Source organism: Cricetulus griseus, chromosome 2 (genome assembly GCF_003668045.3).
Source record: "Cricetulus griseus strain 17A/GY chromosome 2, alternate assembly CriGri-PICRH-1.0, whole genome shotgun sequence".
Lineage (NCBI taxonomy): Eukaryota > Metazoa > Chordata > Mammalia > Rodentia > Cricetidae > Cricetulus > Cricetulus griseus.
Genome location: NC_048595.1, coordinates 279,775,314 through 279,788,164, shown reverse-complemented (window position 1 = coordinate 279,788,164; position 12,851 = coordinate 279,775,314). Strand labels below are relative to the sequence as shown.

General features: G+C 41.8%; 1 protein-coding gene across 1 annotated transcript in view; it reads right to left on the bottom strand.

Annotated features, from left to right (window-relative positions):
- Positions 1-12,851, bottom strand: part of Ust (uronyl 2-sulfotransferase) — a 265,029-nt gene that overhangs the window by 157,143 nt on the left and 95,035 nt on the right. The window contains exon 2 of the mRNA XM_027402046.2: positions 1,294-1,337. Coding sequence (XP_027257847.1) covers positions 1,294-1,337 — 44 coding nt within the window. The remainder of the gene's footprint in view (positions 1-1,293; positions 1,338-12,851) is intronic.

The following is a 12,851-nucleotide window of genomic DNA, read 5'->3' as shown; positions in this document are numbered from 1 at the left end:
GAATATTAAGAGGTTTACTTAGTGCCAAACAAAGTGGCAGAACCAATACATCTTCAGACATAGTTTTCCAAGGGGTGAGGGTACAGCTCCATTGTTATCGTGCTCACCTAACACAATAAGGTCCTGGGGTTGAATCCTAAACATCACCCAAGACCCAAAGAGGCTGTGCATGACTGGCATCTCAGCATTCAAGAGGTGAGATCGGAAATTCAAGGTCATCCTCAGCTATATAGTGGCTTCAAGGCCAGTTTGGACTAATACAAAACTGTCTCTCAAACAGCAACAACCAAAAAGGACATACGTGATACCTAATTCCAAAGATTAAACATCTTATCTTCTCAACACGGTTACAACTGCACTTGGCAAGTATTGCCTCCAGTGGTCAAATATTAAGAAACCAAGTGTAAGGACATCTAGGCTTTACACAGACTAGCTATAGAACTTGCACCAATAGGCATATAGTGACCAATCTTGTCAATTTTGATGTCCTCTTCCAAGGGCTGACCAGCTATTACCATCACTTGCAACAAGGGGAAAAGTCGTGTCAAATAAGCATGAGTTTAGAAGAAGAAGAGTCCATTGCATTGCATTTATTTTTTCTCACATGCCAAGGTCATTTTCATCTTGGGTTGTTTTTTGTCTGTCTGTCTGTCTGTCTGTCTGTCTGTCTGTTTGCTTTATCTCTCATATTTCAATGACTTTGCATTTGACTTTCATGAAGGTGAAGAAAGTAGAGAGTGGCAGGAAAATTATATTTATTAACTGTTCTGTCACCAAAAAAGTTAGGTGAAACTGCTCTTAAGAAGAGTGAAGTGAGCACAGCTAGCAGACTAGACAGGGGAGGACACTAACTGGGCATGAGTGGAATAATACAATCAGAGTGGGCCAGAGAGAATTTGACAGAAATGATAATAGCCCCAAGGTCCAACACCATGGGGAGGTTCCATCATGTACCTCACTCACATCAAGGACCAAAACAACCCAGTCAATGTCAAAGGACAGTGAGCTAGGAATACAGAAGAGGTTGACAAAGGTCTGGAGTGAGACCTGGGTCACAGATTAAGTAATGTTTTTTTCCTCCCTGTAACTTTGGCATCTTCAGACTCTAAAGATTCTTCATCATTAAAGCTGAAGATCATTTTGAAACCATCTATCTACTGCTTGCTTTCTTGAACAACTCATGGCTAGAAGGGACCTGGTTGGATTCACTGGAGGCCCAGGGACTGCTAGAGTATATAAGTATATGAGTATTGCTAAAGGAAAAGTAGATTATGCCACAAGCAATGACCTTACCTTACTAGGAGGTGGTCCATGGTCATCCAAGTAAGTGGAATTGCCTAGGGGGGAAAAAAGAACATTGAATAGTAAATTTTTTAGCCCTTAAAATAATTTGGTGTAAAGCTGTCAAAAAAGATGGGGGAGGCATTCTAGATATATTTCTATTCTACAAAAGTACCAAGCGAAACTGGGTAATTGATCACCACTGTGTCCAGTTGTGTGATGTTACACATATGGTTAGTTTTGGCAGGGACTCACATGGGTCAGCATGCACACAAATAACTACAGGAAGAACACACGACCAATACCTACTGAGTTTACTTTGGACCACTGGGTTTGAAACTTTAGTGAACATCTATTACTTGAAGGACTCGTTAACATGCTAACAGTCCAGCCCACTCCCCAAGTTCAGATTCAGTGGCTCTGCAAATGTGCCTTTACAACCAGGAATCAAGTGATGCAGGTGCTGCTGGACCTAGAACCAGACTTTGGACAACTCTACACTGTTTCTCCAGTTTGCCTTGAACTTGCCAACTTCCCTTCATCTTTACAGCTTCTCTTGAATGTGATTAATAGCCTCCTGCTGGTGTGTTTTCATAGTACATGATTATTGCTTCCTAACGAGAAAAAAAAAAAAAGATTCAGGAGGGCTGGGTGATGACTCAGGGGTATGAGAGAGTGTTGGCCACATAGGAATGAGAACCACAGTTTGGATCCCCAAACCCACTTAAAAATCCAGGTATTCGGCAACAGTCTGCAACCTCAATGCTGGCAGGGTGGGGACAGGCAGATTGCAAGGGTCACTAGCCAGACATGCTAGAGGAAATAGATAATCTAGGCTCAAGGAGAGACTCTGTCTCCAAACAAAAAGGTGAAGAAACCATTAAGCAAGACATCTCAGTGTCAACCATACACATCTGTACAGATGACACACATACACCATGGGACTCAGGGAAGTTTGGCAGGTTTGCTAAGTGCTTTATTTACAAATACTGAGTAAATTTCAGAGGTGGATTAGAACTGCTCCCATTTTCCAGAGGAGAAAACAGAGACCTGGAGGATTCCTGCTCATGGTGACGTAGCCATTGATTGAACTGCAGACAGGAGAGAAGACTGAATTTTCTAGAGTGTGTCTGGGCATCTACCTATCTGAGAAGCCAAGCATCTTGCCATCTTGACTGGTTTGTAGCCTGGGCACTGCACATGTTTACCATTTGGTGACACTGGATCACATGGGGACATCTACCTGGACAATCCAAGCCAGCAGGGGAACTCAAGAAGCCAGGGAACTCTCCAGAAGTGAAGTAGCGCTTGCTACAGGAACAAATGCAGAAACCACCAGAAGCCCAAGGTACTTATAAATAATAGATTAGGGAATGTGACAAATGTTCTCCTTTAGTAGATGAAAGGTGCTTTTGACAGTACACCATAAAAATAACTTAGAAAATGGGAATAAGAAAGGAAGCTGAGTTTAAGCCAGGGACAATTCAACTAGGGACATTTTTCCAAATGCAATAAATAAGTAGGGTTTGGCATACAGATTTTTTTCCACCCTGAGTCATCATCTATCTCTTTCGTTTTGTAGTCTCCTGATTTATAAGCCACCTGACATCCATGGGGACCACACTGTAATTGACCATGTGTGTATATTAACCGGACAACAAGATCCACTTAACTAAAAGACACAACATAAATACCTGCCATGCTCATGACAAAGCTAGAGGAACCCTTTAAATGTGAACATGATGAACAATCTGTTAGAGCCTTATTACTGTGCCAAACCCCACTGGGCACATACACAAATAGGAAGATCAACGTTAGACTTAATAGGAGAGTATGTCTAAACACAATGGCCTAGGTCTAGAAGACCGTTCAGGAATATCCTGCAATAATGTAGCCAGTAGAGTTGCACATCATGGGAATGTGTCTTCCCCCAAATGATGTGACAAATCCCAACACACACCATTCTAACATGTTCTCCAGGCATCCTGCTCAAGCTCAAAAACGGCTTCAACAATGAAATGTTTCTAAAATTTTAAAAGTTTCCATAAGAATTAAAGTCCCATAAAACTGATGATACGTAGCATAAAGCCCAGATGTTCTGACGAGTGTGGTGGATGTCCCTAGACGTTGGAATGTAATGGTTAGGGCAATGCCCACAGGCACTTGTTTTCCAGCATCCTCATCATTTACAGAACACGTCTGATTCTACAGAAGGACCTAGCTGCCAAATGAGAAAGAAGTTTCTATCTTGACCTTTAGATGATATAATAACTCTGACCGAAGTAATTTTTTAAAGATTTATTTATAACTATGTGTATGACTGTGTATTGCATATGTGTAAGTGCACATATGTGAGTTCCCTTGGTGGCCAGAGGATGGTATTGGATCACCAAAAGTTAGAGTTATAGGCAATTATGAACTACCCAATGTGGGTGTTGGGAACCAAATTTGGGTTCTATACAAGAAGAGCAGACATTTTTAACCTTTGAGCCAGCCAGTCAGTCCCTACCGACATTTCTAAAAGATTGTTTTCCCTAAAAAGACCTTGAAAAGTGACGAAAGCATCTCACCTAGGCTACACAGCCAGTAAACACAGCAGAAAACAGACCCTTATAGTCTGACTATTGTTGACACACCCCACTCAGGAAGATGTACCACATCTTAAGATTTATCATCTTCTTATCTTTTTTCTCCTTTTTGATGCCTCCCTTCATTATAGAAGGCTTTCATAACCAGACAGTGTGCTGAAGGAGTAGGACAACTCTAGTTAATCCTTCTTTCTGCACACAGGAAGGAACAGGGCTCATCACTACGGACACTTGACCCTAATTCCTGTAATTGTGTTAGTAGAATCATTACATTTGTCCTTCTCTGGTTTATCATAGCCAGAGGCACTAAATGCCTTACATTCAGTGGCAACAGAGGTTGAGGGAGGAGGTTAAGGCAAAGCTACAGGGAGACAGGTATTTCTGTGATATGCACAGCCAACTTCTCTACTAAGGTGTGATTGCAATTCCTTGGTATAGAGCTTTTTATCCTAGGATATTAGACTTTCAAAGCTGTCAGGATGTTTGAAAATGCACTGGGTAACTTGTTCGCTACAAAGATCAAAGGACAACGAGCTGTTATCAAAATGCATTGCCCAGAATAGGCTCCCAGCAACAAAGCTGGTCAGTCTTGCAGATGATTATATTCAGTGTCAGTTTTTAGAGAAGTAAAAGCAAATATCAAGCCCTTAGGCCCTTTGGGCATAGAGCTCAGGATCTGAAAGGGGAGAAAAAGAGGAAAGCTAGGTAGGACCAGGCTGGGACAGAGGACGTGCCCTTGCCTGACATCACATTCGTGTGTCTATACACTCTAAATACCACTGCATTCTTGCCATCCTTCGTGATGGAGTCCTCTCAAGAAGGTTATACACAGAGCAGAAGAAACCACCTGCAAATGTATTCCATCTGAGTACATGGCAGTTACAGCTTGAACTGTCAGCAGAGCTCATCTGTTCCTCCAGAGTCTCCCCTGGCATTGTGTTATCAGAGTCTCTCTACTTACATAATATTTTCAACCATGATTTATTTTAGAAAACTCGAGTGAGGTCTGACACTAGGAAACCAAGGATCTGGATTTCATGCTGTTTGCTATATTATACACAGATCTCTGCTGGCAGACCAACAGGCTAACCATATGAGAGCCACGGAAGCTTTATATGACAAGACGATGAATACGGAAAACCAGATGTATACCTGCCCAGCAGGTTAGACGTTGCTTTTGTAGCAGGGAGTACCCCCAAAGACTGTCATTATACTCAGATAGCAGGATTCTACATCCCCAAGGATTTCCTATTGTGAAATAATTTCCATTTTGTAAAACAAAATAAATTCATGGCTTGTAAGAAAAACACAGGGTTAACACCGTTTGAAGAAAAAACTGAGAGCAATGTCTGTATACAGTAGGCACCTAGTAAGTGTTCAGTAGTAGTACTAATGGTATTTCTAGTAATAGCAGTAGCAAGGTAGGAGCCACCTCCCTGCCTGTCCATCTTCTTCTCGGGGCTTCCACCCCTTACTGCACATCCCACTTGCTTACAGACCTTTGAAGAAGTGCAATGCCAGGTTCCAGGCGCTGCAACCCTGATTTAATTATTCTGGAAAAAGTCCCAGGCAGTTGGTATTTTTAAAAAGTTCCTTAGGTAATTTGAATGTCTAGCCAGGGCTGAGAACCACTGAGCTACAACACAAATGAATATATTTCATAACCCAGGCCAAATCCAATTTTCTAGAAGCAAAAAGGGAATATATCCTCTCCAGGCTCATCTTAATCATCTCCATCATGAGTGAGGAGAGATTTCTACACAAATATCATGTCAAAGGTGAATATTGACAAAGTGTGAATGATCATGGAGCTACCAGTTGTGGGGCTGGTGACCAAGCAGGTTTAAGTAACACCTGTTCCAGGGGTTGAAAAGAAACTAAAAAGAGCTAGGCAGGCTACAGGCTTCCTGAAAATGTACCAGCAAAGGTCACCTTGAAGCTTACTCTAAAACTTTCCCAGTCTCTAAAAATCCCTTTAAAAGAGTACTTCAGAATACACTGCTAAGGCAAATAGTATGTAGCTCTGCGAACCCTTGTGTGCAGGTGCAATGAGAAGGAAAGTGATTAAATCCATCATCTGCCTGGGGTTTCCTAGACTCAACATAACTTAACCAACCAGGGTCCTGGAGACACTCACATATGATTCTCACATGCATTTCATGTATCCATGAGATATTGAAGAAGTCCCCTGGGAAATCTAAAGCAAAGACGTTCTTCAGTGGCAGCCCGAAGAGCTGTCTCCTGTTTTCAGGCTGTGGACCTGATGATGAGGAAGAAAAGGAACTTGAGCAGCATAGATGAGCTAAATGCCATACCCGTGGATGCACTAGAGAACCACACTTTATATGACAAAAGTCATATAAAGAAGCTGCCAGACTGCTGCTCTGGATTAGAGATGACTTAGTCATTTATAGGCCAGGTTCACAATCAAAGCATCAGACTTGACAACTCAATGGTTATCTCAACTCTATGTCAGACTGCAATGTAGTTTGAACAGCAACATTTGGTCTTATTTTGGAGGAGAAGTAGAAGGAATCCCCGGAGAAATGATGTAATGACTTCAGTAAGACAGCACTAGCAGGGCTGACCGGTGACAGAGTACAATATCGAACACGGCTGCAGGCTCCAGAATCAAAGGACCTGGTTCGATCCCAGACCTGCCCTGGAGCTGAGTGACCTGGAAACAGCACTTCATTGTTATTGGTGTCTGAGATAAAAATGTTCCCATTTGTAACACAAAGACCTTAAGCCACAGTTAAGAAAATTAAATATATTAAATGGGAATACACGTTTCAAATTAAATCTATTAGGTACATAAAATAAGATACCTCCTGAAATGTGGTGAATGACAGTGTTGAATCACTTTCTATTCAGGGGTCACAGGAAGCTACCTGGTCACTCACTGCCCTACCAGTGTGGGTCCATTTGTCATCAGCATTACTTATACTTGATATAAAAGTTAATTTGGAAATCTCCAAATCACACTTGATAAATGATACACTTCTTTTTGAAGGGGGGGTGGTTGTGGTTAGCTGAAAAACAATGCCCACTAAATTGACGGTGGCCCACCCCTGGCACCTGTAAATGCATCATGGCAATTACAACGTAGGAACTCACTCCTCTGACGTTACCCAATCCTATCACTCGCCTTTACTTTCATAACTGCATTTATTATTCAGAAAAGCAAAGGAAGTCTTGAGGCTAGCAAAGTAACTTATAATTTGAAAAATGAACATTAATATAATCACTTGATATTTTCCATTATATTCTAATATTATCTTGATAGGCCTTCTAAAATGTACCCCCTTTTTAAAGCAATTATTTGAGCTACCTTCAGCAATGTGCTAATGAACTTGTATAACCTCAAGGGATATAATTTATTCTTGACTCTGGGTCTTGAATTAACAGATCTATTTTTGTCTGAACAGGTCTCTAAAGAATAAAAACTTTTAATACCCACTCCTCGAATAGAAACCCTGATATGCATTAGTGTCAATGTCAAAAAGCCGCCTCCATGCGTGTCAATGCAGATCAAACACATGCAACTCTTCCTTCCCAGGGTCCTTTGGAAATCATGACCAAAAGTGACTGAAATCCTCCCCTCTTTTCTCCAGGACGAGCCGTTTCACACAGGATTCCGGTTACTGACCACACAGTCTCACGAGGCTGCATCTCCCCTGGGAGTCTGGGCCTGTGATACGATGCAATTTATGAAGGAGTCGTTGTGGAAGGGAACACTGCAGGTCCAGCCTTGTGCTTGCCAACAAAATATGCTAATGCCCCACTGTGAACCACTGACCATGGGTTCCCTTTCTCCACAAGGTCGAAGTCAACATGCATCAGCCACAATTACAGTGAAGAGTTGCTTGTGCTCGGAGTGTCTCCAGTTGCTGCATTTTTTATAATTAGGGAAATTGCTTGCTTAGCACTATTTAAGCTTTAATAAAAACAATTTTCCACTGAATTAAAACAAGTGGCCCTAATATTAAGTATTATAACAAAAATATCTTTAAAACACTTACTCAACCCATTAATAACTAACATCCTGAAAGCATTTTCATTTAAAAAAGATATTTCAAAAATTATTTTTAATTATGTGTATGTGTGCACATCTGTCCTTATGAGTTCCACTGCTGGCAGGAGTCATAGTCATGTGATCCCTTAGAGCTGAAATTGCAGGTAGTCAGGAGTTGCCCAACATGGCTGCTGGCAACCAAACTTGGGGCCTTCAGAAGAGCCACACAAGTCTGTAATCACCAAGCCATCTCTCTAGCCCCCTTATAACATTTTCTTGATCCTAAATATGAAGGCTGGGCATGTAAGGCACTCACAAACGATATTCACATTAAACTATGGCCATTTGTGATTTAGAAAATGACTTCCATTCTTAACTAAACTGAAAAGGAAATTAGTGTTCTCTGCTTTTATTGCTAGCCCCAAATACTGCCCTACTTCATAGCTCATTTCTGTGCTAAATCTGAATATGTATTTTGAATGTTAAGGGTAAGTTTGTAGAAGGAAACTACTTTTGCAATCAAGAGGTCCAGTGCACCATTCCTATTATTAACAACTTAAGTATAAACACATTATTTCCAATGAGCTTAGGAATCCGTGGCAATCCTATTAGAGGATCTGGCTCAGGTAGGAATGGAGTGTCAGTTTCTTAGGCTTCTGGTCACTTCCATTATGTTGTTGCCTCTGAATTACTACTGCAACCAACTGATCTAACCAGTAGGACTCCAATGTACCTACAAACAGAGCAGACGGTGGCCTGCATATCTGCTTCTCCCTAGCAGTCAGGCGAGTTCTCTTCTAGCAGAACTAGACTCCACGTGTCTGTAATTATGGGGAGAGAATGATGGCATGAGGGCCAGACAGAATCTGCCCCAAGGGAAATAAAACAAGGCCAAGCTGAAAATGTAGGCATGCTTGTCAGATGACGGCCATGGCTAGTCCAGTGCCCTTCTAAACCTAGGGCAAATCACTCTACAGACCTTACTCCACAAAAAGTGACTATAGCAGCATTAGGAGTTAGAATCCCCATTTCACAACAGGAACGGAGGTTTAGAAGAGGTAGGGACTTAGACATGTTGGACTGCTAACCAGTAGGTGTTCCTGGACTTGACCTCTGCTGCTTGACCCTAAATCACTTGGTACTCTACTCCCCCCTCCATATCCTCTGCTTCCTTCAAAGATTCCAGTCTGGAACCTTAGTGATCTAGGACAAACTGATCCCTTTCACACAGGAGTAGCCTAAGCAGGGCGGGGTCTCTATGCCTTGTAAGCTACATGAAGCATTCAACAGCTAGACATGGACCTCTGACAATGTCATCATGGACACCTATCAAGGACAAAGGGCTATTCAAGAACTGAAGATTCCAGGAGCTCAGAGAACAGTCTAGTACTAACAAAGTGGGGGTGTGCAGGGAACATCCAGCTACTGTTCCAATACAGTGATCCCAGCTCGGATATGAGATGGCTACCCTCCAGTGTAGATTCACTTGGCAGTCAGCACTATTTTATGTTAAAAGTAAGTTTGAACCAGAAATTCATTCAATTACAAGGAATTTCAACATTACACTGGTCAGGAACAGGAAAGGGAGGTCTACTCTTGACCTGTAACTTCAACCAATGCACATGTTTTTAGAGCAATAGCTGTGATTAGCTGAAAAGGAACTTCCTAAATTGTCTTTATGCTAATAAGCTAGAGCCTATTAAAGACTATGTGACTTTACACATGTCAGGGACAAGATGGCGCAGTTCATCTCAGAGGATTTGGGTGGTCCACTGACATCATGAGGGGCCTTGTAAGAAACAGACAATGGATCAGAGTCAGACAGATGTGACTGGGAATAGAGGGTGGGTTAGAGAAAGAGAAGTGGCCATGAGCGAAGTAGCATGGATTGCCTCCAGACACTTGGAAAGTCAAGAAAACAAACAAACAAAATTGTTAGAGTCTCCATGAGGGACACAACACTGCTGACAAGTTATTTGAACCCATTAAAATCCATCCTAATTTCAATGTTAAAACACTGGTTTTGTTGTGTTTTTGTTTGCTTGGTTTGGGGGAGGGAAGGCGTCGGGGGAGTTTGAGATAGGATTTCTCTGTGTAGCCCTGGCTGTCCTGAAACTCACTCTGTAGAACAGGTTGGCCTTGAACTCAGAGATGCATCCGCCTCTGCCTCCTAAATCCTGGGATTAAAGATGTGTACCACCATCACCCAGCTTAATTTGGTGATTTTTAAGCCATTGAGTTTGTGTTCATTTGTAAATGTTGTTTTGTGTGTGGCCTTTCTTGTAATCTTTTTATCTAAATAAAGGCTTCTTATCAATGAAAATTCTAATAATTTTGAAGGAATGAGCATCTAAAAGCTGGATCGGGAAATATCATGAATATTTCCGTTTAGAAATCTGAAACAAGTCATTGTTCTCCATTATAAATTGTGTGTGTGTGTGTGTGTGTGTGTGTGTGTGTGTGTGTGTGGTGTGGTGTATATACATATAATATATATGTATATAATTATATCGTGTGTGTGTGTGTGTGTGTGTGTGTGTGTGTGTGTGTGTGTGTGTGTGTGTGTGTGGTTATGCTTGTGTGGAGGCCAGAGAAGGACATTGGGTATCATGCTCTATCACTTTCTAAGTTACTCCCTTAATAAAGGATTTCTCATTCAACTTAGCGTGGACTGGCCCTGTCTCCATGCCCTACAGTTGTGGGCCTGCAGGCTTTGACACACCAGGCTTCTTTCATGGATGCTGGAACCCGAATTTAGGTCCTCCTGTGGTGCAGCAAGCACTCCTACCACTGAGCCATGTCTCCAGCCCCAATGTTTTTAATTTGGTAGTTTCCCACAACCTCAATATTTCATCTATTTCCTAATATTTTATATGTTGTATTCCTAATAGTTATATAACAAAAAGAGAATGAAGTGAATTCTCATATGAATAACCCTTGTCCTCACCAGTTCACTTCAGTATAATACAAAAATACTTTCATTTCCTAAGTATCCCACAATTTGAAAGGTGGAAGGTCACTGACATATCAATTGTAGTCTATGAGAGATAGTCGCATGACATTGCTCCAAGCAAGAACTTTCTCTCTGGCTTTGCCACGATAGCCACTATGAGTGAGCCCCCTGAATGGGCATACACGTGTACGCTGCCTGTTTAGTAGCAAAGTTAAGAATAGATGCAAGTGCTCATTCAACAACAAATACAAAATGGCATTTTCTTTTCTTTTCTTTTTTTTTTACCCTAAATCACCTACATTTTCAGACTCTATTGCCTAGCTTACTCTCTAGAGTTGAACTGGAATGACAGGGCTGCTCTTACATAATCAAATTCTTTCTGTAAAAGTAAAAAGACATCATTGAAAGAATTAAAATACATATGATTGAAACCCTGAAGGTAACTCCTGAAGACTGTACACAAAGCATTTGGTATATAGCTGCTGGGGGTTCTCAGCTTCTAATTCAGATGTTCAAGTTTTATCATGTTGCTTGAAAACCAGTAACACCCATGAATATCAATGTCAGCAGATGATTAAAAACATGTGGAACCAGATCTTGTGCAGAAGTGTGAGTAAGACATTAAGTATCTGGAAAAGTTTGGAGGCAGTGAGAGTGGGTGGGGGGAGACAGAATCAGAGGCAGGAGAGTAGCTACATCCCTTCACCAAGTTCTAAACAAGATCTCCTCTGGACCAGGCATTATTTTGGATCCCAGTTTAGGCTACCATGACAAATTAGCACAGACTAGCTGATGACAACAGCAGCTAATATACATACATACATACACACACATATACATATATATAGTATATCTCATCTATATATCATGTATGTATATAAGTCATATACTCATATATATTTATTTATTAAAGCTTTGGAGGCTGGTGCATGAGCAGGATGTCAGTGTGGCCTGGCTTGTATATGATCACCTCTTTCTTAGATCCCTACACCACAAGAGGAAGAGAACTCTGAGCTCTTTTCCCTTCTTATAAGGGCACCTAATACCATGATGGGGGCCCCATCCTCAAGATTTCATCTAAGTCCAATCATCTCCCAAACCTCCCCCACTTCCAAAGACTGTCGTGTCATGGATAAGGGCTTTAGCACATGGACTTTAGGGGGACACTCAGACATCCAGCCCACAGAGGTTCGCAGTGGAAAGAGATGACAGATACTAAATGAATGGTAACAAAGTTGAGTGCATTAAAATCGCGCCACCTTGCAGAAAGAGTAAAAGACCCAGGTGTTGTAAGATGGAGCTGCTGAGCCTAAAGACAGAAGAGAGAGAGGGCAGGGTAGAAGGCCTATGTGTTGAAGCCTCGTGTCAGGAGAAAAGTGGCCATTGTGAGGGACTAGAGACAAGTGAAGAAAATGTTTCCTTGGAATATGCTAAGACACAGCTTCTGTTGGAGGAGGATACCTAAGTAGTGTCAGCGAGAATAGGGCAGAGGAACATACCAGAGTGTGGGCACTGAGCTATGGGCATGGTGTCTACACATGCAAGGGGTGGCAGAGTCTTCAGTCTTGTTAAGAATATCCTGATGACTTGAAACCTAGACCAAAAGATAGGGTCTCATTCAGGAGACATTTGGAAGCTAGATGGCTCTTGGTACATTTACTACAAGATTGTACACATATGAAGCATCGCTGATGATTTGAGTCACTTCAGCAGCAGATTCTTGGCATGGGCAGGGCAATCCAACTCTCCACCTTCCCCAGGAAGGAAGCGAAGTTATACAGTTGCATGGTATCAAAAATAGACATGGACTTGGGTAGTGAGACTTCCAGCCCATGCACTGAGCTCTGCATGTGGCAGCGCAGTGGTAGACTCTTGGGATTAATCTTTTTGTACTATAGAGATGTGTCACTTGGATTGGTTTAATAAAGTGCTGATTGGCCACAGCTAGGCAGGATTTTCAGGGCAGAGTGAAAGCTGGGAAGAAGAAGACAGAGTCCCCAGCCAGACACGGAGG